General features: G+C 43.7%; 2 protein-coding genes across 2 annotated transcripts in view; one reads left to right on the forward strand and one right to left on the reverse strand.

Annotated features, from left to right (window-relative positions):
• Window positions 1-26897, reverse strand: part of ANKFN1 (ankyrin repeat and fibronectin type III domain containing 1) — a 405102-nt gene that overhangs the window by 119827 nt on the left and 258378 nt on the right. The window contains exons 4-7 of the mRNA XM_084750198.1: window positions 23679-23880; window positions 20381-20591; window positions 2796-2990; window positions 1502-1615 (exon numbers count right to left, since the gene is read on the reverse strand). Coding sequence (XP_084606324.1) covers window positions 1502-1615; window positions 2796-2990; window positions 20381-20591; window positions 23679-23864 — 706 coding nt within the window. The 5' untranslated portion in view covers window positions 23865-23880. The remainder of the gene's footprint in view (window positions 1-1501; window positions 1616-2795; window positions 2991-20380; window positions 20592-23678; window positions 23881-26897) is intronic.
• The window catches only part of LOC311579532 (uncharacterized protein), a 461287-nt gene that overhangs the window by 113121 nt on the left and 321269 nt on the right, over window positions 1-26897 (forward strand). The gene's annotated exons all lie outside the window — the stretch shown is intronic.

A 26897-nucleotide genomic window follows, 5' to 3' on the forward strand; every position in this document is an offset into this window, starting at 1 on the left:
TCTCTGCACACTTTTGATAATCTCTTACCTTCTCTTTAACACAGAAAACTCAGTGATAAGCAAGTCAATGCATTTGTAAGCTCTTACCTCAACTATCACAAATGGAGTAAACTCAACCCGGACAGCTCCAAGCTCCCAGAAAATTATCATGTCGCAGAGACACACAGTGTACCCTTGAGAAGTGACCCAGTGAAGAAGGAAGGTGTGTGCCTTAGGTGCACAGTTTCATAGGTAGAGAGAGTGGCGGGGACTCAAGTACAGTTTCCTGTAGACCAGCATCCTGGCACAGGCATAGAGAGCTTTATCAGGGCCTTTCAGAATGCCCATGTGGATCAGAAATTCGAGGGAATACCTTTCCTTTTCCACATTCAAGAGTGAACAGAATGCAAGGACTCGGGGGCTGTCTTCTGTGCCCCTAGGCAAACTCTAACATCTGTTATTCCTGGTGTATGCAAGGTATGTGAGGATAAACAGTGCTGCTTCATGACCTAGCTGTGAGGACCACACAGCGACATACAGGTTCAAGCAGTGTTTAACACACAGCAGGTGCCGTGTATGGCGCTGGCTGCCTTCATGACATCCTGCCATGTCTTCCTCCCCGGAGACCTTTCTGTTCTACGCTGGTGCTGCTACTTCTGCGGTAGCTGGCTCAGCCTGCGACGCCCTTGCTCCTGAACCGTTCTCTCATCGATTTGTTTTTATTCTAAATCCTTGTCTGTCTCCCCCTAGTCCTTCATACACACCAGCAGCACTCCAGACATCTACTTGTGATCTTGCCCCTCTCTTAGCCAACAGCTCTCCACAGCTTCTCACTTGAAGTCTTAACTCCGTGGCCCCTCTCCACTTCAATCCCTTTCACTCTCCACTGCTCCAGAGGAGCCAAGCTATTGTTTCCTAGACCCACTGTGCTTCCCCTCCTCTAATTGTTCCAGTACTCTTTTGCACTGATAGCTTCATTCATTGTTCTCTCCCTGTAGAATTTACATTGGCCCCAATATTGCCCTCCAGCTCTCATCTGTCCCTCCAAAGGCAGGCCTGAAGGCCACCGCCATCTTGAAGTCTTTACTGACCGTGCCGTCATCTTACCATCATTGGTTGCCTTCCCGGGACCCACTGAACACCAGCGGGGACATGGCAGTCAGTTTCCATGCTTCCTGCTCACCCCTACTGCTACCCAACATTCCAGTCTTCCTGTTCTGTTTTTCAGCACGCCCCTTATCACTGCCTTACGCTTTGTAGATTAGATCTGCTGTAGACACAAACGAGACACTTATTGAGGGGATGGCAGCCTGGTCCTGTTCAGTATCGTTGTGACTTATTCTCAGTCACCTTCCTGAACTCTCAAGGTGTTATGCATGGCTGTATTTTTGACTTCAAATATCCAGGGAGAAAAAGGAATCCTACCTGTGCAAAACCAAACACATAACACATACAGTCGACACCACCCCCCAGACACCCCTTTCCAGGAAGGAGCAGGGAGAGAAGAAGGAGAGTGCAGTACCTTTGTACCTGGTCACTACAGCCGCGTTGACACTGAGGGGCTCCTGGAAGGTGACAGTGAGTGACGTGCTGCTGGTTACCATAAGGCAGGCATTGGCTGGCACCTCTGGGGCTCCTAGCACAGAAGGGACACCATCATTGTCTTTCCTTCTCAAATCCCTTCTAAATATGTTTCTGCCTCTTAGAAAGGATCCTGGAAGCTCTATCGCTCTGCACTTTATTCCCTTGAGACAGGGTCTCTCGTAGAAGCTGGCGCTAGACTGGCAGTCTGCAAGCTCAGCTGTCCTCCTGTCCTCCACTCTGCCACAGTGCTGGAGTTTTAGGAGGCGTGGCCATGCTTTTCTTTTTACACGAATGCTGGGGATTAAATTCAGGCCCTTATGCTCGCCCAGTGAATGTGGTTGTTACCTATGGAGCCTTCTCCACAGCTCCTGCACTTGGCACTCAAGTCTCTTCCAGAGTCAGCTCCTTTGCTTGGACATTCTCTGAGGCAGAGGCTTTTACAAGATGAAACTCTTTATATTTGGCATTTAGACCCCAAGTCTTTTAGTTGTTCGAACACAATCTTTTAGAATGGGAGTTAAGTGCTTTGCATGTGTTTGAGTTGTACGTTTTAGTTTTAATGAAATCTAGGGTAAAATAAAATATCATAGAATGTAAGTGTAATGTTTCACAAACATCTGCGTTGTGTATGTTCTTACATGAAGGCTTCACTCAGCAACATTCTGCGCTGCCAGTGAGTATTATCCCGGAGTGTCTTAACCAAGCAAAAGGAACTGGTAGGAAGGATGGAAATGTAGGTAAAAGCATAATTCATGGACCACTTGACTATCTTTCCCTGCTGTATTAAGTTCAGTTTATAGCTCTATAAAAATATAGTAGAGAGTTGAAAAGACTTTAAACTTGAGCTTGAAGGAGAAGCTAGACAAATAGGCAAACAAGTACTTTTCCAACTCCACATCCCAAAATACAGCCACTTAGGCCATCAGACCGTCGGGTCATTAGGCATTAGGGCGTAGCTGGTGGGAAGTGCAAGGTGAGTGGGGATGTGGTGGAGGGAAGCCAGAAGCACCCAGGGCTCAAGGCTGCGGCCAGAGGACCAATTGGGAGCCAGAAAATCAAGCCAAACAAAAGACCCTTTTACAGCCTCCCAGAACTCTTGCCCCAAACAGGCTGACAACAGTCATCTACTGCTGGAGAGTTGAAAAAAAAAAAAAGAAAGAAAGAAAAGACCTAGCTGTCTCAAACCAGAGCTCAGCCTCCTTATGGGCCTCCATCCTCTCTCACATACTCACGCGCATGCTCGAAGCCAGTTTTCATGCGTCTGTAGAGCCGGTACCTCCACTCCCATGCCTTCAGCTGCTTCTCCTTCTCCGTGTTGTCCAGAGTGAAGCCTTCATTCTCCACCTGGGCAGACAGCTCACTCACCCTGTCCTGGGCCTCCTGGACCAGTGTGTTGAGATGCATTGCTCGGCTCTCCAGGCTGACAACTGGGAAAAAGAGAGACAGCCATGACTCCTCTCCTTGGGAAGTGCAGAGGCTTAGTCTGTGTCTCTCCTGGTTTGAAAAGCTCTCGAGACTGTGGGATCTGTGTTACTATGATAAAGGCCACCATGACAGTCACTATTCAGTGGTAAAATCATCAAATTAAGGCGTTCCTGTTGCTCTTTGGCCATCTTGTCACATGCTTCCCAGTGAGTGCCTTTGGTATAATTAGTCATGATTGTGTTGATGACATTTGGAGGGACAAACACCTGGAAGCAGAGGCTCTGCTGGGCCAAGAAGGCTTTGGGACAAATTCTTGGGTCAGATTACATTTTATCAACATTGATTTTCTAAAGAAAATTTTGGTGGAATCCAGCTCAGATTTTTCTGTCCTTATTATATTCTTCTCAGCGTATAGAAAAATTTGCATGTATGTCTTAGGAGTCCATAGGTACTAACCAATTTGTGAATTGCTAATTAAGTGCCTCAGACTGGTGGTGCATTTGAGCTAGCAGGTTCTGATGACTGAACCCTACTTTGATCTTTGATTGTGGTCTGGTTATAGGAATGCAGTTTCTCCAGAAATACTCATGCCCCAGAGGGCAAGGCTCACTAGAGGTTTACATTTGGGTTTTACAGATGCGTCCCAAGCTTTACTTGGCTTAGATCATATTGTTTACTGAATCTGCCCTGTGTGGTCAGATGTATACCATCGGTAGAAGTTGCCCATTCTTGTCCTCGCCTTTGAGGCTTGTGGTCTGCCTGGGAGCGTCTGCTTAGGTGGTCACCTGTCACTTCTGAGGAGCCCCTCCCAACCATTGGCAAGACAGGAGACAGCCTCATTCTGGAAAGGTGCTTGAGGACCGCAGGAACAGGGACATAAGTCAGAGGCGAGGTCTGCAGAGATGTGTTGCCGGGACATGTTTGACACCCCCTGCGACCCAAACAATATTTCTTTCTGATGAGTGGCAAGCAAAACCCGCCCATTTCATCCTTTATAATTAATGGGGAAATATTATGAAGATAACTCAAGTGAAAATGTGTTAGGCGTATTTTGAAATGGAAATTAGGTGGTTGCATACCCAGATACTCTGTGTTCATAAGCATGTCTGCGTTAATTACAGGAAATGAATACTAATTTATTACAGCCCCTGAGCACCATCAGTCTAAATTTATTTACAGATGAGGTCAATGAAAAAATTAGCTGGGCCCTTTTTTCTTTTTCTTTTTCTTTTCTTCTTTCTTCTTAGAGTTGCTGTTCAGAACACCCGCGACTGTGTTCGGCTGCAGGCTTGGCATGGTTAATGAATGTTGTCACAGCAGTCAATCATGTACTCAAAATACTGTCACACTTCTTTTTTTAAAGCCTCAGTCATGAGCCATGACAGAAAAATAAACAAATAAATATAAAGCTAAAAAACTCTTTGACTGAGCAGCTACGCTGTGCAGAATCCCCCCGGGAAGGTTAAAGAGGCCAGAATAAATGATAATATAAGTGCTAGGGACTTGGTGAGGCTACGGCGGTGTATGAACAGGGAGGTACTGGAGGAAAAATGCACACACACACACATACATGAGCACACACTCCAGTGGAAAAATTGGCAATATTAGTAGCCTCAAGGTGCAATTTCCTGGAGCAGTTAAGACTGACAAGTCAGTACTAAATGCTGTTAATTTAACTAACTTCAGATTAATGGTAGAGCCTGCTCTCACTGAAGCCCTCAAACACAGTCTCATTATAGGCTTGCTGGGAAGGCCCTAAATATAGGCATTGACAGTTTAAAACAAATTCGTATACATTTGTGTATTTTTAGACATAGGTTAGGCGTCAGAGTTTGTGTCACAGTTTTCAGGTTGATTAATTGACCCAGTAACTACACCCTCTCCCCACTGCCCCCTCCTTCTCCCATTCCAAATTATAGAGAAAATGGGGGGATTGTCCTTGTTAAGTTATTCAGTGGGCCTTTTATTGTAAGCCTGATGTTTGAATTGCATGCATACGTCAACACTTGGGTGATAGACACATGATTTATAAAAATAAATTTTTCTAATACTATGAAATCCCCCCCTATTAATTTTTATATCCACAACTGTTATTACGGGTAGGAATTCCAGGTGGCATTTCAGATGGGCAACTTCTCTTGAGGCCTGTGCGTGCCTCCCCCCTACCCCCCTCCCCTGGCATTTTTTTCCTGCTTTCCCTGGCATAACACATTTTTAGCTGTGCATCCTCTGCTCCTCCTAGGCTTCTGTCCTCTTCTTCACATAAAGCAATTTTGCCCTTTCAGAGTCTACCAGGAGAGCACCTTCAGCTTTCACAGACAGGCGCACAGTCCAGGAGGGGCTACAGCCCAGTGCTCTCTCCTGCTGCGTGACGCAGCAGCGATGATGGGCAAGGTTGGGTAGGGCTTGGTGGCCCTCTCCGAAACCACGATGCTCCAGTCTCCGTGTCTTTCTAGAACACTGGATTCTACACGCAGAACTGAGTGAAAGCATATTGTCTAGAAATGAGAGTTGGGTTTGTTGTGGAGAAGCATGGGGGGAAAACTCTAAAAACTGCAGATTTGTTTTATTTGAAAAGGAAAAAGCATTTTGAACTCTTTTTTCCCCCCAGGTTCAGTGCCTCCCAGTGTTCCCAAGACTGCACCCACTGGCTTCTTTTGTTACAAATAATTGTATAGAAAAATCTCGAAGGCATAGGCTGAACCTGTGTTCTGTAACCATCTCACCAGGCAAATCTTTATGTTTTTTTTTTTCCTAAGGATTTTTTAATAGCTTAATAAAACACTCTTTTGGAAGTTTTATTTTATTTTATTTTTTTGCTACCAAACCAGCTGACTTATAAAGCAGTCATGTTTCTGCCCATTATTAATGACCCATTTAACTGCCAATAGCAGCATCTGTTCAGATGAGATAATCAGCCTTAACTGGATTAATTTACTTTAGGCAAAAGCAAGTGAATATGATATTTAATTATATTGGGCTGGGTAATTTTTATCATGAGCGGAAGTGTGACAGGGTAGGTTTTGACACCCTGGAAATTGTTCTGGGAACCTTTTTGGCTTCCGAATGTAAACCCTTTTCTCTCTTCATCCTTTGAAGATGAAGGAGCTGAGATCCAGGGAAGCAGGATGAGAGAGATGGTCACAATCTTCTTAAACGCCGGCCGGAGCTCAGACAGCTCCCTCTAAGTCAGATGGAACACGCACCAGCTTATTATTTATATGTTGCAGTTTTCCAGACATTCTTCAGCTTGTAACTGGCACAGATTTTGGCTGGTTGGTTGAAAATGGGCTGTTTTTTTTTCCCTAGTTGTTTCTTCCTGCCCTCTCTACCAAGGATTTCTCTATTCCACTTTGACTTTCTAACCACAGGCTATTTTCTTCTTGAGTCTGGGATGTAACTGATCTCTGCAAGCTTTAGCCTTTTTCTCTCTCCTTGCAGTTGGTCCCTTCTCCAACCCAGCGACTGTCCCTCTGAGCAGCCGTAGCCAGCACAATAGAGGGTCTGTGGGTGTGTGGCAAGCCTGTCCGGCTGGGGCAAGACCACTTCAGGGCTCCTGAAACAGGCTCCCCGCTATTGTGGTGTTTAATTATCAACAGTATTTCTACCACCCAGTGCTTCAGAGTGGGAATTCGTTATAAGGCCTGCCCAGCTAATTAACTATGGGATGGGGGTGGGAGGTGAGGCAGGAACTTGGTGTTCAAATAATACAATTAGGGTTACTGTTTAAATCCCGAGATAAACAGTGATGGGGACAGGGCTCACATGGGCTTTGTCAAGTCCTGGGATCTAGCTTAGGGACTGCAGAGCCTCCACCGTCTACCCTTCCCCAGCAACTGCTGAACTGAGGCCTGCTGACACGTACATAAAATTTGAAACTATGAATGAGGGCAACATGCAAGCTAATTTGAGACATTTAAAGTTTTGATTTATTCTGTGTCTCCATGTGGGTGTCTGTAGGGGCAGGGTGCCTTGGAGCTGGAGTTACAGGCAGTTGTGAGACCCCTGATGTGGGTGCTGGGACCTGAACATGGGTTTTCTGCAGGAGAAATACCCACTCTTAACAGCTGAGCAGGCTCTCCAGCCCCTAATTTGAATTTTTAATAGGGAAGTAGAGGGAATAATTTATTTGATTTATTTGGGAAAAATAAATATATTTGCTTTTAATGCCATTTTGCAATTGAATATACCTTTTTACTGCTAGGCATTTCCCTGTTCTCGTTCTGCTCTGTAGACCAGGCTGTCCTCCTGCCTCAGCCTCCCAAGTACAGGGGTTGAAGTCATGTGCCACCACCACCACCAGCAGCCGGCATTCTCCTCTTTCTTATTGATGAGATAAACACGACTCTAAGATAATTTCTTCATTTCGGTGACAGTAGGTTCCTTACGCTCAGCTTAGATGTCTCTTCTTTCAGCCTCACAAGTGTACTTCCTGGTAAGGTTGCCTCGTTCATCCCCAAGAAGCTCTGAATCTAAAGGAGCGAGCTTGTCTTTGTCAGAAATGGGCCATTTTAAAACAAATATTAAGCCCAGGTTTATTGACATGCTGGAGATCAACTTGTCTCCTCAACACATCTGTGCCTTACCAAAATTCAAAGTCTGGTTCTCTGTACAACTTCTAGGTGTGAATGGAGAACAAATAAATACTTTTTGTTTTATTGCTCTATTAATACAGTAATGCAAAAAGCTATATTTCTCTAAGAACTTTAAGCCATTTGTTTTTTTAGTTTCACCTGTCTGTCCTTATTTTTTTTTTTTTTTTTTGTCCAGCAAATGTTCTTTTTCTTTGTTTTCCTTTTATTAGTTTTAATGCTCCAATTCCAACTAGTAATAGGCTTTTAAAGCAGTTATTTCCAAGAATTATCCATGAAAGGGGGTAGTGGTCCCAGAGATCATGTGGTATCCTTGAAAGATGTGTGGTCCCAGAGAGACCCCTGCATCCCTCCTTGCTACGTATCCTTTCTGGGTCTGTGGACTGTAGCATGGCTGCCATTGACTCCACAGCTAATATCCACATATAGGTAAGTAAGTACCTCACCCAGGATTTTTTTTTCCCTAGTTCCACCCATTTGCCTGCATATTTCACGATGTCATATTTGTAACAGCCGAGGAATTCATTGTGTAAATGTGCTCCATTTTCTTTGCCCATTCTTTGGCTGATGCACATCTAGACACCCTGTGCATTTTTAAACCAAACACGATGAATATTCATAAGAGCCCTGGCCCATAAGAGCCCTGGCATCACTAACTGCTCCCTATTCCAGATTTGACTGCCATTTTTGCAGCTGACATGGTCCCACATCTTCAGATTTCATTTCTAGATTTCAACCACCACAGTTATCCACAGATCATCTTTTTTTTTTTTTTGCCTGCATGATGGCAATAAATTTATGAACAGTGTGAATAAACTTGGTCCCTTCCACCTGAGATCCTGCTGTTTTCTCACTGCTGTGGGTGGTGATCAAGGCCTAGATATGGGGCAGCTGTACCCTTAGTAGAAGGTGCACTTGACCATTTGGCCAACATGTCTTGGCTTCTGAATTCATCGCTTGGTTTCTTACGGTGCTGGATGCAATCACATAAAACAAATCATCTTTCTGAAACAGTCTTGTGTTTTTTCTCATTGTGTTTATGTCTGGACCTATTTACATAGTTGAAAGTATGTTTAGACTAAAAAAAGTTTAGACTAAAAAAAGCTGAACACAGGGCTCTTACCTGTAAAACTAGCTTAACAACAGCGCCCACCTCACAAACCGTGCTAAGTCAATGATAATCTCTACACAGAATTTTATTAATATTACCCTTATTGATTTTTAGACACACACACACACACAAACACACACATACATACACACAAATAAACCAAAGTACTTGTTCTTATGAAATAGCTTGGTGTTTTTCCATCAAAAATAATCTCTTGTTCTGGACCTTTAAAAAATGTCTATTCCAGATACTTTTTAGAAACACAACACACTCATAAATGATGTCGAAGTGAATGCTATCTGTTATTGCAAAGGAGAAAATGAGGTCACTTCGGTATAAACCTTGCACTGAGAGCCAATATCCTCTGGGCAACCAAGAAGGGCAATTAATAAGATTTATCTTTGCTGATCACAAGTGACAATCTTTTAACAATTCTGCAACTAACTTGGCTTAAGGTAGTAATGCAGAAAGAAATAAGACACAGGCATTTCAGTGACTATATGTATGAAATTCAAGATGCCCTTACAGTTGAGAGACTCCACACTTAGGTCCAGTCTAAGTGTGCTTATTGAGATCCAGAACTCAAAGCCCATTTTGGCCTCTCTTAGATCCCCATATGTGAAGTCTTTATGAGCCCAGTCACAAAGGTTGTAGAGACCCAGTGATTGGTTCATTTTAACTGCTACAGGACTTTTATCTCCTAGGGCCTCTTACACCTGGGCAAGCACCCGGCAGCTGCAGACCCTGGCTCTGCAAAGTTTTTGTTATACAAGCCAGGTGACTGGTGAATCTTTAAGAAGGCAGCATTAATGGCCTCTTTCACTCAGAGCTCACTAAATTCAAAGGGGGAAAAGAAACACTCCACAGATTTTTGCAGGCTACTTAGGGAGTCTGGATTAGGTTTGAGTACAGTGACCTTGTCTCCTGAGATCCTCTCCACACTTTCCACAGCATATAGTCTAAGCCACATTCATACAGTTTCCTCATACTAACATTAAAAACAGGTGAAACTAGGTTAAAAATGTATTGCAGCCAACTCAACATGTCCAAATGATAATATTTCAACATGTAACCAGTATAAACCTAGACATTTTCTAGTCCTTTGTTTTATATTAAGCATTTTAAAGCCAGTATACACTTCATATTTCCAATGCTTTTCAGTTTGGGCTACATACGTTTTAAAAAAAATAAATGTTGCTTTATTGGAAATTGACAATTTATAAATGTAGGCAATGGTAGGGTATGAAGTAATTCTATGATTTATTACTATGATGTGAAGTAGTGAAATTAAGCTAATTAAAGCATATGCATCACAGGAGAGCTTTGCTTTTGGTGATAATAACATTAAAACTACACTTTTAGAAAAATTTGAGTGCATGAGATGATTGACTATACAGGAAACATTGAAAACACAGTCCTCTGTTTAACGGAGATTTTGCATCCTCCGACAATCACTTCCCCAGGTCCTGCCCTCCAGCCTCGGACTCCCCTATTTTCTTCCCTGTTGCTGTGAATCTGATTGTTTCAGGCTCCCTGTACACATCAGGTCATGTGGTATTTGTCTTCCCATGCCTGATGTATTCTGCTTAGCTTAAGGCTCTCCAGTTGCGTCTATGTGGTCCCCACCAACAGACTTTCCTCTCTTATCAAGGTGAAGAGGTATCCATTGTGTGTCCATACCATGTGCCCCCATCAGTCAGGCTATTGGTGGATTTCTGTAATGCAGCTGGTCTGGACAGCACTGCCAAGGATCTGGGCGTGCAGACTTCTGTATGACTAACATGGCAAATCTTTTGGGTAAATACCCAGAAGTGGATTGTTGGATCACATGATAATACTATTCTTAGTGCTTTTTTTTCTTTTTAAGTGCCAAGTTACAAACCCAGGACATCACATATGCTAAGCATGTGCCCTGCCAGTGGGCCACATCCTTAGACCTATTTTTAGTTGTTAGAGGAAATGCCATATATTTTCCAAATTGTTTATACCAACTTCCATTCCCCACCAACATCATAAAAGCTTCCCTTTATACATCTTCACCAACACTTATTTTTTTTTGTCTTTTTAGAAAAGCAGTTCTGACAAGTGTAAAATTATATCTTGTGGTTTTTTTCCTTAGTGTTATTGAGTGCTTCTCTGCATTCCTGTTCTTCAGTGTACATCTTTTTTTTAGTCTGTCTTTTCAAGAGTCTTGCCCATTTAACTGATTTTTTAAAATCTGGACCTCTTCCATATTTTGGACATTGCCTCCCCCCCTTAAACATACCTACAGGTATCTCCCGTTCTTGCTTAATTCTTCTCTGAGCTGTCACTACTGTCCGGGGGCTTTTTAGCAGTTTGATGCTATCCTCCACTTGCCTATTGTTGTAGTTTGTTATTCATGCTTTTGGGGTCAAGTCCAAGACATCACTGTCTAGACCAAGGTCTTGGAGTTCTCCCCCTTTGTCTTTCTCAGCGTGTTAATAGTCCAGTGCCATGTTAGGGCTTTCGTACATTTTGCCTATTCTCTATATGGTGTGTGTGGGGGTGTCTGATTTCGTTCTCATGCTTGTGGGTATCCCAACAACACCTGCTAGAGAGACCACACCTTTCCCCCTTGTGGAGATATATATATATGTTATTCTTGGCACCTTGCCTAGCAATCAGTAGCTGCAAAGTGTGGCCTTATCTTAGAGCTCTCCCCTATGTCCCATTGGCCAATGGACCAGGCACATTTTAAGAGACTATGTTACACGTGGCTAACTTCTATGGTATACAATGTAGCTTTGCGACACATTTCTACCAACTTGGAAAGGTGTTGCGTTGGGGGTACCACACTGCTGGTACTGTTTATTTTGCCACAAGAAACTGTGTAGCAGATTGTAAACATTTAAATTCTTTGCCAGAAGTTCCTGGATTTTTTGTTTGTTTGTTTGTGAGAATTATATTGAGTGACATTTGGGGCAGGGGTAGTCAGGGGATGTTTACAACATGCAGGGCATGAGAAGGTACTATTCCACTACATGCATGACCGTCCTAGACTCACGGTGTCGCCGCCAGCCTTCCAGTTAGATTCATTGACCTCTGTCTTCTTCAGGCCTTCACATCATTGTATGAAAACGCACCCTGTGGCAGGGTTGGTCATGCTAGCATGTTACATCTGAGATTAGGTAGCAAAGGACACTTGTTTCTGCCATGGTTGATCTTTCTCACCTTAGAACCTTATTACTTAGGAAAGCCAATTGCCATGTCATCGGTTTGCCGCTTGAGAGGCTCATGTATCCAGGGATGCAGGGTTCTCGCCAGCTGTGGCTCTGAGTGAGTGACGGGGCGGATCCTGTAGTTCAATTCAATTGCAGGGTGATAGTCATTTTAGGGATGTCCTGAGCATCCATCCAGCTAAATGCAGTGCCACATTTCTAATTGACATAAACGGAGATAAATGTCACCACTGCTAAGTTTTGTGGGTAATTTAACACCTGGTGATGATAGCTAACATAAAATTATACCTGTCTTAGGGATAAAGAAACTGAGGCAATGGAGAGGCTAAAGATTTTTTTTTTATAAAGTATCAGCCGTGGAATTTGAAAACAGAACTCCTTGAATCCAGAAACTCGAATTTTAGCCTGAGCTAAGGATTTGATTTTAAAATCGTCATCTTCAGTGGTTCTCTTTCTCTGTGTGGTGATAGGTGTTGAATGGGGGAAAGTATGGGTACCTTCTGAACCCAGGAATGCTGGGAATGTGTGACAGGAAGCTAGGCGGCAAAGATGTGCACACAAAGGCACTGCTAAAGGCAGTCCCAGGCATTGCCTAATCGTTTTAGGTTTTGACAAGGAGAGCTTATTCTATGCGGGATATATTTAAAAATTCAAAGCAAAAGCTGACTCCCAAGGCAAGGAAATCCTGCCATCTGCAATAACATGGATGAGCCTAGAGGCAACACACACAAAAGGACAGACCACAGGCCTACATGTATGTGGGAACCTTAAAATGCCCAGACTACAGAATTAGAGGGCGGAAGGTTGGTTGCCAGGTGCTGGAGGTTGGGAGAGGTGGGACGATGTCTATCAAAGGGCGCAAGCTTTTCAGTTAGAAGCTTAAGAAGTTCCTGGGGATCTCATGTACAGCATGATTAATGTTGAGTGTGCTAATTAATTTGATTATAGTAATCACTCCATGGCGTATACAAATATCAAACCCTAAAGCTTTGAAGCTGATCACCTTTTTTTCCTGTCAATCAAATATCTTGACATTAAAAGAAAGAAGCCATCGTTGTTGAAGAACAGGTGATTGGAACCAGACAGGAGCCCCCCTGATAGTAATTATTTAGGAACATAAAATAGGACCAAGCCACTCCATATTTGGTAAGATCTTTGCCTTCCACTGGAAATATGGATGTTAAGATGTTGAACATATAGAAATCGCAATTCGAAGCCTTCAAGCATCTCAAGTGGACTGAACATCTAGTACAAACTTCCTGTGGCAAGATAGTGTGGCGTGCCCAAGGGGCAGCAGGGTGATGTACTGGAGGAGGCAAGCTCTGAGGAGCATACGGGGCGTGGATTTACACCCTTTTTTTTAATGAGGCAGATAAGAATATGTAGCTCATTCAAGAGATCCACTTAAGGATCATTTTCCCATATTCTTAATGGCAGCAGATCTTGAGTCCTTTGAGAGTTACCTAGTCCGTGGAACATGGAGACTGATGACGCTGGGCAGTGCCATTTTTGGAACAAAAATCAGCTGTGACTAATCAACAAGTCTGGTTTTCTCATGCACGGACTCCGAGGACAATCCCAAAAGTGTTTCGAGCAGCGGCAGTGCAGTTGGAGTGAGTGTGGCGTCTCCCAGGAGGGCCCCCGCTAAAGACTAACATTGGCTTGGGTTGCAGACTTTCTGCTGCGTTTGTTTACACAAAGCCGGCCTCATTAGTTTATAGTCACACCTCTTAGACACAGCCTGCACCGTTCCCAGCACCAGCACAGACTCCTGGCTACAGCAGAAATGAGGGGCACATCCTGTGTGCTGGGACTGCAGCACAGGGGTCTGTACTGTCTGCAAGTGACAGTAGCTCTGTGGCAGTATTGTACAAAGTCTGTGAGTTTAATGATCCTGGGTGGCACAGGCAGCTTCTAAGCTGTGGGAGGTGCTCACTGCTCAGCACCCTGGAGGGATCTGGAGAGACAGGAAGATGGAAGTCAAGGGGAAGAGAAGGAAAGCTCACACTGAGGAGCATCCCACAGTATTGCTGGTCCACTGATGGTCAAACTGTACAACCGTGCTTAGAAAATCAAAGGAACAGAAGCAACCCAAAGTACCCCAAAGCATAAGTTCCCGGGAAATTTACATCTTTCCCTCCCATAGATGGAGGTTTCAGAAGATTAAAGTTTCTATCGAAGTTTTCTGAGTATCTATTATGTCTTTGGTACTGAGCCTAAAGGATGAGGCAAAAATGCATGAATTGGGACCAGATGTGCACCTAGCAGGAATCCAAAGGAGCTGGTGCCTTTAGGACTGGTGTTGGCGGGTTTTCACGATACCAAATTAATTGGCAGCCTCAACCAGGGAAGACTCTCACCGATCACGTATCAGCCCTGCCTCCATGACCGCTGTGCTGTGATTGGTGGGTAGAGAGGGCGAGTTAGATAGAGAAAGGAGGTTGGTTGGGGTTTTGATATACAAGGCTTTTTTTTTACATTGCAAGGCTTTCTCAGATAGCAGCTGCTCCACAGAGTCTTAGCTACTGGAAAGTTAGCCATGCCCAGAGCAAATGTCCTGTGGTTCCTGTGCTTAGACCTTCCAGGTTCTGGCCTATTTCCTGGGCTCTTCCAAGCTGCAGGCTGTTGGATGCCCCTTTAGTTAATGGCCAATGTTTTCCTCAGCAGGACTGAGTGTTGCAGGCAACTGTGGGCCAAACACGTTCAGTGAAAAAAATCCCCTATATAAACAGTTCATAAGGCTTTAATTGGGTGCTGTTCTGGGCAGTTTGATCAAATCTGGTGCTGTCTTCTTTCATAGCATCTGGGATGTGAGTCATCTCTTTGTTCATGGTATCTACACTGTGTCCATGGTATGTAGTCATGAAGCAGGCATCTCCAAGAATCAGATTGACTTCCATGACTTTGCACTTCTTGGGTTCAAAGATAATCTTTATTTTCCTTAAAAATATTTCCAAAGTGAGAAAGTAATCATATTAAATTGTTATATTTAATAGTGTTATCGTTAATCCCTTATTATGTATGTATAGGAGAAACATTACATGTAATTATCTAATAGTGTTAAATATAGTGATGATATACACACACAGATGATGCTCTCTATAGTTTTAAGCATCCACTGGGGTCTTGAATAATATGCTAATAGGCTGCGTTGCACCACTTGCTTAAAGGAGGGAGGAACAGAAAATAATTGGTGAATAAAAATAGTGGATTCATCGTCTAATTAGACCGGGGAGCCTGAGTCTGCAATTTTGAATGGCAACTTCTAGGATTTACCCTACGCACTGGGAGAAGTACATGGTTGAGTGTCAATCTATGTGCATAACAAACACCCTCACCCACCTCTGCAGTCCAAGGCCCATGCCTTAGAGAAAACTACTAAATGCAAGCATGTTGTGATTCCTGCTAAGAAGTGTGTGGTGGGGGGGGTGCAAATAGCAGGAGCATTTACTCTGAATCGTGTTGGCTGGCAGAAGCTGCAAGAGCATAGGGCTAGTTTTGAGAAGAAAACAACTACTCAGAGGAAAGAAGGAAGGAAATGAGCACTGGAGACCTGACGTTCTGCTTTGACACGGTGGGCTGTCACCAGAAAAGCCGGTGTGGAGGCAGGGAGGGGAGGAGTGCAGCAAGTGGTGAGTAACGGCGGGATTTTGGCTGTTAGGTCTGGGTTCAGGTACTGGCTCTGCCCCGTTAGCTGGGTCACACTAGGTGAACGGCTTGGCTTCCCCTGCTTCTACTTTCTTGGTAGTCAAACGGGAGAAAATACCTCCTCAGTTTGGAGGATCAGGTGTAAGAGACATCAAGTGAGCTGAGGTCAACAAGAGCATTATTTTAATGTATGCGTGTGCCTGTTTGTGTGTGACTGGGTACATGGGTGTGTGGGAGTAAGTGTGTAGCTGTGTGTGTGGGGGGGCAATGGCCAACCTTGGGTTTCATTCTTTGGGTTGTTTATGCCTTCTGTTTTTTTTTGAGAAATCATGTCTCTTTGGCCCGAAGCACATCAAATAGTCTAGACTGAGCCAGTGTACCCCAGGGAGCTGAGCCTATGCCTCCTCCTGGTGCTGAGCCTACAAGGCTGCACGATGGCACCTGCCTTTGTTTTGTGGGTTCTTGGAATCAAGCTCAGGCCCCGATAAATTTTACTGAATGAGCCACATCTCCTCAGCCAGCAAACAGCATTTTTGTATATGTAAAGCATCCTAAGAATTTAAGACTTTGTTGTGATTTTTCTTCTCTTAAGTCATGACTTTACAGCTTGGGAGTAGTTTGCAGCAGGTGTTTGCCTCTGGTTATAGACAGCAGGCTGCAGCTTTTCTCCTGGGCAACCTCATACTCCTGGACAGAAGCAATCCTATTTCTTTTGTACTTGATTTAGAAAGTGAATTTAAAATTCCTGCAAACACTGTGTTCTTCTATCCTGCCTTTATCCAACACAAATGGCTCCCTAGTGCACAGAATGGAACAAATAAATGCACCACAGGATTTCAGCAAATAGCTCAAAAGAAAAGAAACAGGAGCCCACTGATCATAGCCCTCTGTGTTGGTTATTCAGAAAGACAGTAAGTTTGCATGGAAAGATCCCAGGCTTAGCATCCAGCGGATTTAGGCTTGCTAATGTGTGACCTTAGATCAGTGTGCTTAATGTGGACTTGACACAGGTTTGGGAAGAGAGAATCTCACCTGTGAAGTGTTCCCACCAGATTGGCCAGCGGGCAAGCCCGTGGGACATTTTCTTGATTGGTGGTTGATGTGGGAGGGTCTAGCTCACAGATTGGTCCTAGCTGCTAGAAGAAGGCATGCTGAGGAAGCCATGAGGAGCGAGCCAGTAAGCAGCATGCCTTCACAGCTTCTGCTTCAGGCCTCACCTCCAGGTTCCTGCCTTGAGTTTCTGTTCCGACTTCCTTCAATAATGGACAATGGTATGGAACTGTCAACTGAAATAAACTGTTTCTTCTCCAAGTTGCTTTTGGTCATGGGTTTTTATCACAGAAGTAGACACCCTAAATAAGACAACCACTTGCCTTTTTCATTATCACAAATTAGTCAGTCATCTTGAAAACTGAGTTAACAATTTTATGCAGAAAGGTTAGTATTAAAATTCAGAAGTAATGCATACAGGGGCCTCACGAACACTCAGTCAACACTTGTCGTCTTACATATATTTGAGTTTGCAGATGTTACTTTGATTTCTTGGGTGGCCAGGGTGACTTAAGTATCCTATTCCCCCAGAGACTGAGACCTAAGCATTTTATCTTACTCTTCCTTTTTGTTGCAACTTTGTGATAACAATGTGGTCATCATCCCAGTGGGAGCAAAGAAAACCTTGAATCTTCAGCATATTTGGTTTTGGTTTGTCAGATGGTTCTTGAGTTCATGTCTTATGGCTCAGGTTGCCAAGGACAACCATGAACTTCTCATCCTTGTAACCATGAACTTCTCATCCTTGTAACCGCACCCCCCCACCTCTGAAATGTTGGAATTACAGGCATCATACACCACCATATTCAGTTTCTGTAGCGGGTGCTGAAGATCAAAGCCAGGGCTTTGCGCATGCTACCTAGGTACTCTGCTGACTGCAGCGCATCCCCAGCCCAGTGCACAGAGTGCTTCTACAGAAGCTTAGTTATAAACGGAGGGGCTTTGGCACATTGGGAGTCTTACAGTTCGCAGGGAAAATGCACACTTCTGCAGTGTCTCAGGTGAGGAGGACTAATGTTTCATCCAGCCCAGGGCACAAGGAGAGGTAACATCTGCATGAATAGTCTCCTTGTTCATATAGAATGGGGCTTAGTCTGCGTTCTGTGTCCAAGCCCTTGACTTCTCTCCCCACCCCCTCTTTCTGGCTCTTAAGGATAGACATTCTTGTAAATGAATCAGAAGGCAACAGAGATCTCTCTCAGTGCAGTCTCCTCCTCCTTGCCCTCTTCCTCCTCCTCTTCCTCTTCTTCTCCTCCTCTTCCATCAGAATATTCAGATTATGCTGAGAAGGAGTAGCCCTCTGACCAGGCAGCTCTTCTGAAGAGTGCAGCCACCTCCTGCTCCTCCTGCTCTTTGACATGGACTTGGTTAAGTTTAGAATTTTCAAAATAGTGCCCTGATGTGTGTGTCTGTCTCCAGACCTACTCTTTAGGTGGTGGTGGTTTCTGAAATCTAGCAGCTGAGATGTGACCTCTGATCTTTCAGGCTCCTGGGGCCCACCACCTGGAAATAAGTGAATCAGTGTGAGTGAAACTAGCGGTTTGGTGAGTTGTTTAGGGAACATAAAAAACCGTGGCGCCAAGCTACCATGGTCGTTGTTTCAGAGAATTTGCACCGATGATAATGTGAGCTCTGACTTCATGATGCTGTGCACACTAAGGGTTTCCTCGGTGTTAAGTACTCACAATAGCACCTAGCCACACTGTATAGGATTCTATTGTGTGAAAAGTCTAGAAGAGGCAAATTGGTGAAAATAGCAAAATGACTATTGAGTCTCCCCCTAGGTAGGACTAGAGATGTTGAAGAGGTCAAAGAGTAAGAAGTTAGGCTCTAGGATTTTTATAGGGTGCTAAAGAAGTTCTGAAGTTGGTTGTGGTGATACTTTCCTGGCTCCACATTGCTAAAGAACATCACAGTTTAAAAAAACAAGTGAATTTTATGGTGTGTGGCTCTATGTATCTCTATTATCTTTCAATCTACCAATAACCTATCATCTCTATCACTTATCCCCAGATTGCTTATTAATCCCCTATCATTTCTACCATCTGTCAATCATCTATCCTGTCTATCTATATATTTGTCTATCTCCTATCAGTCTTCTATCTACGTATCTACTATCATCTACCACCCATTTATCTGTCCACATTGCCTATCTATCATCTGCCTGATACCCATCTCTGGTCAATATTGTCATGCTGGGCATGCTAGTCAGAGTAACTGACACCTGCTCCATGGACCATTCATTAAAGTAGCCACTTGATGGACTGTCTCAACTCTACAATTGCCTCTCTCCTGTTTACCTTTCATAGAGCATCACAGTGACCCTCCAAGGTAAAACAGACCATGGAATTCACAGATCACACCACCACCTTCCCTTCATAGTCACTTAATGACTTTCATATCAATCTTCAGAGGAAAACATCTTTTTTCTCTTTTTTAAAATTAATTAATTCATATTACATCTCAATAGTTATCCCATCCATTGTATCCTCCCATTTCTCCCTCCCTCCCACTTTCCCCCTACTCCCCTCCCCTATGACTGTGACTGAGGGGGACCTCTTCCCCATGTATATGCTCATAGGGTATCAGGTCTCTTCTTGGTAGTCTGCTATCCGTCCTCTGAGTGCCACCAGGCCTCCCCATCAAGGGGACATGGTCAACTATGGGGCACCAGAGTTTATGTGAAAGTCAGAGCCCACTCTCCACTCAACTGTGGAGAATGTCCTGTCCATTGGCAAGATCTGGGTAGGGGTTTGAAGTTTACTGCATGTATTGTCCTTGGTGGCACCATAGTTTGAGCCCTGGGCCCAGATACGCCCATCATAATGTTCTTCTTGTAGGTTTCTAGGACCCTCTGGATCCTTCTCTTTCCCCATTCTCCCATGCTTCTCTCACCTAAAGTCCGAATAGGATGACCTCCCCTCTGTCCCATGTTCCTGATAAGTGAAGACTTTCATGAGACATGCCCCTTTCAGAGGAAAACATCTTAACATGGTGACAGGCTCTGTATTATCTGGTTCCGGTGACTTCAACCACAGCTGCCGTTCTTATTCACTCTATCCCAGTACCTCAGCTTCCTTTCTCTCTGTCTCAAGTCTTCTGCGTACCATTGGTTCTTCCCCAAATGGACCTCACATCTCATAGTTCCTTTCCTGTATCATCTGGGACTTCAGTTATATGGCGCCACATCAGCTAAGGTTCTCTTGCCCAATCCTATTTAAAACTGGCCCTTCTCTTAGTGACCTCGTGCTACTGATTTGTTTTGTTTTCTTCACAGCATTTACCACTACTTGAATTTGTGTTGTAATTTATCAGTTCATTTGCTTATTGGAAGTCTCTTCCACTAGGATGTGAGCAGTCTATGGAATCAGGGAGTGTATGTAGTTTGCCACTGTGTTCCTAGACTCAGGACAGACTGCGCTAAGTGTTCGCTGAGTGACTGAGTAGAACCCAAGCACTCACTGGATGCAGAGACACAAACCATTGCACATCCATTTCCTTCTGATGCCTCCTCATTCTTCATCACCATGTGAAGGTGTCATATGCCTGAAAGCTTGGATTAAATTCTTAGAAAAATTATTTGGAGAGGCTCCCTTTCAGTACCATTTATCTCCTTCTCATTAGAGAACAATTAAGTGCTTAGACAGACAAATACTAATCGATGTTTGCACCAAAGTCTTTGCAAACATAGGAAGGATTTCTGGGTCTCTGTTTAGTCAACCACGTTATTTTGGTGACATAGAGCAAAGGTCTGATGGACGACACGGGCTTTGATGCTTAGGTGTACTCACAGTGTGGACTCTCTCTGGCCCCTGTCCGCAGAAGAATCCGAGCAATGGGCACGTTGTTGGTCATGATGGCGATGTCCAGGGGTGTCAGCCCCTCGCTGTTGGGTGTGTTCAGATCTAGTTCTTCCGGTGTGTACTGGTAGAGGAGGAGCTGCACGGCGTCCAAGTCCTGCTGTTCAACGGCCTCAAACATGGCTTCACTGCCCTGGAAATTCTGGGGGATGAAGCAAAGCAGGTTGGTACAATGTCACGGCCAGTATCTTAGGACTTTAGGGATTGTTTCAGAGGGTCACATAAATACAAGTGGGTGAATACAGAACTATCAGTTATCACATGGTCTTCAAAGTCAGCAGTCCGTTGGCCCATCCACCCATGTTTTCTAATAGGCACTGATCTGACATAGTAAAGTAATGGGATGATATGGTACTTTGTTTTATGGCCCAGTGAGAAAATCAGCTCTCAATAGCTAATTTGCTGCTGAAGGGATACTGTTTGCTAGGTTACTAAAAGATGTTCTTAAACACTAGATTAAGCCAAGTTACTCCTTTGTTTGCAGTAGCACCTCTCAGGGCCTTTAATCATGTTAATATGTTTTATTGCATTTCACTTTACCTTTGGGAAGTCAGCTGGGTGAACACTGTCATAGATAATGTGGGGACAAGTGCGTTTACTTATGACTACTTTGTGTTGTTAGTTCACTTTCTTTATTTCTCTCAACTCTTTCCCTCCTTCTCCATCCTCAGGTGTTATTATCCCTTGTCTTGACCGCTAGTCTTGGTCTCATCAGCCCAGACTCCATCCTGTGACAAGAGTAATCTTCCTGACCTATAGTTGTTGCTCGCCAATTCCCAACACTACCTGCGAGTGTTGGCTGCTGACACCAACATTCGCAGGTCTACTCTCTTATGGCTAATGAGTACCATCAGCTTCACTGGGCTAAGCAATACTCAGATGATCATTGAATGACACCTCTGGATATATCTTTTGGGGCACTTAAAGGGTTCTGATCTAGCCAGTGGATTAGATCTTTGATGGATTCATAATGTGCTAGCATTATTGGGAGGCAGTGAAAGGGAGAAGGTGGGGTCTAGCTGAAGCAAATAGGTCACAAGAGGCATGTCGTTGGCGTATGTCTTGCCTAGGTCTCTTTCCGTATTACCTTTTTTCTTTTTTTCTTTTTTTCAGTTTCCTGTCCACCAAGGATTGAGGAGTAACCTTTACCATACATTCCTAACTTGAGTATCTTCTTTCTGCTAAGTGCAGGAGGCCAAGCAGCCATGGACTCTAAGTCATAGCCCCAAAGAAACCCTTTGTCCCTTAGACTGTCACTGCCAAGTGTTTTTGCCACAGTCACAATAAACCCACTAATGCATACCCTGACTGCTATAATCCCACGTTTTCTTAGCCCAGACCCTGCCCCCCCCCCCCCCCCCCCCGCCCATTACACTCCACACTCTAGCATTTGTGAGCTGAGGGGACAGATTGAAGTGGTTTTCCCAGGAGGCTACAGTGCTGAGTGGCTAATTGTTTAAGAGGATCAGGAACTGAATATTTAGAAAATCACTACAGAAAAAAAGTAGTGATTTAGAAAAATCACTACAGAAAAAAAGCATAGGCAATACAACTCTTTGGGGATTTTTTTTTAATAGATTAAGAACAAACAAAAGAGATCTCTAGGATTTTCACAAACACTGTTTTATTGTAGCTCTCTGGGGAAGATGGAGACATAGCTTATGTCTATATTTATGCATTATTTCTCTAAGAATTGCTTTGCCTTCAGAGATGTTGAAATGCCACTGGCCTTGGCCTAGTGCTGGGATCTGATTGATAGGTGGAAGATCTTCAGTGACCAAGCGTTTAGGCAGGAAGATTTTATTTTTAGTCCCATCAAAAATTGGTTTTCCCTATCCAAGGCTTGCGAGTCAGCTTCAGCTGAGCACATGCCACAGCATAAAAATCTGGGAAAAATATGAAGCGATTATGCAAATGCTTGTTTTGACAATAGGGACCCAGAGGAGAAGGCTGTTGTGGTATATTCTGTTCTCTTGGTGCACAACACTGCACCAAACAGAAAAGTGACTTTTCTACAGTCTGCCAAACCGAAGGGCCTCGATGCTTAACCCCAGCTAAGCCCTCACAGAAGATGGTGTGAAATAAGAAACCATACTTGAAAACGAACGAATTCAAAATCCGAATGTTGCCTTATCTCTGGTGTGCATTTGTTTATGGTTCTTAGTGTCTCTAGTTTCTTTTCTGCCAGATTTCTTATTCCTTTCAAGTCATTTCCTCCTGTAAAGTCTAACTTTGCTTCTATCTGGGAAGGCCGCTTTAATCTCAAATGGAGCACTTGCCTTCCTGCAAAAATCCTCCTGCTGGTTGTGTGACTATATTCCTGCCTCTTTGATTCGCAGCCAGTGCAGAAGACTACCAAGAACATCTGTAATATACTCTGTGCCACTTGCTACGACTTCACTTCCATGGCAGCTACACAGGCAGGCAATTTAGCAGCAGGAAGCTATTCTTTTTTCCTGATAGACTGATACTCTTTCAGTTATCAGATAATGGGGGAGGGTCATCATACCTGATCACCTCTCCTGGTCTGCTTTGAACCCAGAGTGAATGTTATGCTTCATTTCATGGAGTATGTTTGCCTGAACTTTTGGTATACATGTTTGTTTTTCTATCTATCTTTGGGTTTTTTTTCCTGTCTTTTTCTTTTCTGTCCTCTCTCCATTATATAATAAATAGAATTCTACTCCTGAATTCTGTTTTGAATGCCCCTGAAAAATATGTGAAATACATGTGTGTGTGTGTGTATACATATATATTAGAAACTTATAAATTATTTAAACACTATTATTGAAATGAGCACTGGTGTTCCTAGAAAGTCCATTTAATCTGAGGCATTCCATATTTGTCAAATTGAGTGTATGTTCATGTGTGTGTGTGTGTGTGTGTGTGTGTGTGTGTGTGTGTGTGTGCATGCGCTCTCGCGTTTATGTGGGGGGGGAGGGGCCTGGACCTTGTGCATTTTAGGCAAGTAATCTACCCTCAAGTCCACATTTCTGTCCCTCACAAGCTGCTTATTTTGGAGATATGTTTATTAGGCCTGGTAGTAAGAGAAAAAGTTAAGGAAAAAAATTAAGAAAAAGAGGGGGGAAAGCCTCCCACTAATCCAAACGTAGTGTGACATCACACATATGCATATGTGCTGTCTCAGTGGACTTCGTGTATAAAAGTGAAACCTTCACTAACTTGCCGAACAGGGGAGCTGACACGGGAGCAGAAAGAGTTCTATTACCACCGAGGTCTTTCTGAGACTCAGCCGATCCGTTCTGGTTCTAAAATAGGCCTCATCAAAGGACGAGTGGCTTCCTTTCAGCTTCTCGGAGAGGTTTCTGTACAGGCGCTTGGCAGCATTGGGAGACGATGGAGCACTGTGTTTTTTTGACTGAGAAAGGTGTAAATTCTGCATTTGTTGGGTCATTTTCGAGCGGCAGTTCCTAAGAAGAGGAAAACGGCATGCATGGTGATTACACACAGCAAAGACCTCCACCACCTCCAAGAACCGTCTGGAAATCTCGGATATAAATGTGATATTCCAGCTGGGAAGGCCCACAGAGATCACCAACCCCAGCTTTTTTCCTGTGTTAGAAGAGAAAACTGGAAACCCCGGGAAAAGAAGCAGTTTGTCTATGCCCCAGGCTGACCAGTGGCGAGAAGGGAATGACAGCCCACTTACCATACGAAATATCCACTTATACAGGAGCACTTAAAACCTTGGTATCGTACCCAATTAGAAAAGTACCGCAGTGTTGTGTCCAGGGGGGTACGTGTAATCTTGGGCATATGTAAACGAGGCTATGTGTTTAAATGTCCCTCCTTCTAGATGATAACCTCTATTGCATAGATAAGAAAGTGCCCCACCCCATTAGAGTAACAACCAAATTATGAAGTTAAATGTGTCTGCTTGGTTACCTACCCCAGGATGCTCAGGGTTTTTTTTATCTATAGGGCTGACTCTGCTTACCTCGGATACTCTGGGTGGGAGCTGTCTATTATTGACGAGATTTACTCAAGAAGGACTTGACCATTGTTCCTAAAATCTCTAGTAGGTTCCCCCTCATGTCCAACCTGAAGTCAGTTTCTGGGAGGTCAGGCATATCACTTCAAAATCAATCCACCAATAATTCAGATATTGCTACAGAAATGCGGAAGCTAGGAAGTCTGTGTTTGCCTGCTGTATGGTGTGTATTACATGGGTAAGTGCAAAAGTGCAGTTTCTAGCCTGTACACCGTGGCGCATAGTGCGTTCCCTGCCCTGGAGCCTAGGCATTTCAGAGAGTCCCTGAATTCTCTCAGAATAAAACAAACAAAGTGCTGTTGCCTTCTTACCACCTTCTATCACATTTCGGATGACATCTTCTACTTGTAGTACTAATGCAACTAACCTTGGTTTATATTCTCGCCAACAAATGGAATACCACCATCATGGCCTTCAAATGTCCTTAGGCACCCTTTCAAACTAACTTGCAACTTCTTCCAAGACAGAAAGATGGCCGAGCCCAAGTTAGTCTCAGTCATGCCCATCAGTTCCTACCTAGGCTTAGCTACGCAGATGCACTTATATTAGACAGGTGATGCATGGCTTTGCATGTATGACTGTAGCCATATATATATGCATATGTATCTTTAATAGTGTTTTATTTGTCTTAAAAGCAGAAGGAAAATCGGCAATTTATCACCTTTCCTCTCCAACCTACAGATTCCTTATCATGGACTCAATAGCAACTACAAGGTTTTCTTTAATATTTCTTTCCACAAAGCTCCAGAACCACGCACAGGCTATCACGTGGGGATTGCTGTAACCTCTTTATTTCTGCCTTCTGTCTCCAGCCTTTTCCTCCAGCACTAACACCCTAGTTCAAGCCATCTGTCTTGTCTACATCGTCATCCTTCCCCAAATAACTCTGCATTCTTTTGTATCTCCCACAATGCCCAGGAGTCCCGTAAATAAATTCCTGTCGTTTGATCAAATTCCAGCTACTTGCCCTCTAACTGATGACACCTACCCACATGGCCCCTTTGTCCTTGCTCATCTCCCATCTGTTCCCTTCTGTCAGTGTAGGTGACTTCCTCCCCATGCTCCCCAGCTGTCCCTTTCTTCCAGGCTATTCTTCAGCATGTTTCCACTCTTTTAGCTTTCATCTATCTTTATGTTTTTCCTCTATACTTTAAATTGTGTCAGATGAGAGAGGATGGGAAGGACAGATTCCTGTTGTCTGTTTTTATAAATATCCCCACCAACTAACGATGCTCTTGGTTTTTCACTCTTATGCAAAGGGGCCACCTTAGGAACTTGATAGAGTCATGCTTGACTCCAGATATTGTTATCTATACTATCTGGAATTTTCGGTGCCTTACTTAAATTCTCTGATCTTATTAATTACATGTCAATAGCCAGGAGACCATTGGGTAAAGATTTGTGAAGATTAAATTGAGGAATAAACGACAATTGCTATTGGTTTTGTGCATTGTAGCCTGGCAATAAATAGCAGCAACTGCTAAATTACCCCAATTCTTTTTGCAAAACTATACACACCAAGATATATTATCAGCATTCATCTTTCTAACAGGCTTTTAACGTGGTCAATGGTTAATTCTCTGTACGTTGCTTTTTTTATTTTAATAGAAAAATGTAAATGTAGCTCTTTTGGTTTGGATTTTTATAGTGAATTTTACGAAAATGTAAATGGAAGGTGGAACTTTCAGGTCTTAGAGGGGAAGGTGGAGTAAAGACAAATCTGACAAAAGTGACAAAATTAGACAAAAGGGATGGCAGCTTTAAGGTGGAGGGCCGAATTAGTACAAATATCCAAACCCGGTCACAATTTCTTTTGCCCCATTCTCATTTTCCTCAGTGTCTGGTAGCCTTGAAAATCAAAACTCATAAAAGAAAAAATTAGACTGCCAGCCACTGGAGAGGGAGCATAAGGTTGGTGGTCCTTCAACATTTCATTTCCACCCCCTTAGAAGTATCATTATTTGATCTGTCTGGTTGTTCCCTAGGAGATCCACGCAGAATGCTTGTCATTCTTGCTTGACTTGCAGCCCCCCCAGAGCAATTAGCTTCTTCCTCTAGAGTATTTGTTTTCGGGGTGGCTGTTTAGCAGACATCAGCATTTTTTTAAACAAGTCTTTAAAATTGCTTTAAACTCTGGGAATTAGATGGCCTGGAAAGAAAGGGCTTTGAAAAGCCCTGGCATATTCTGGAGGGTTTAGCGGAGCATGTTCATGCCCAGGAGTGGGAGCACGGTAGGAAGAGACATGAAAGGCATCTCTGTTTACCTGGGAGGCTCTGGGCAGGCAGGAAATGCAGACTAAGGTCGAGTTGTCACTACCTGGTGGAATGTGGGCAGTGTGCCCTAATGTATGCAGAGCTCTTCCACAGATGGGCTCTCTCAGCTCCCAGGCAGTGAGGGACATCTCTGTCCAGTCACTCTCACTCAGTTAACCAGGC

This window comes from Acomys minous (genome assembly GCF_964271855.1).
Source record: "Acomys minous genome assembly, chromosome: 12".
NCBI lineage: Eukaryota > Metazoa > Chordata > Mammalia > Rodentia > Muridae > Acomys > Acomys minous.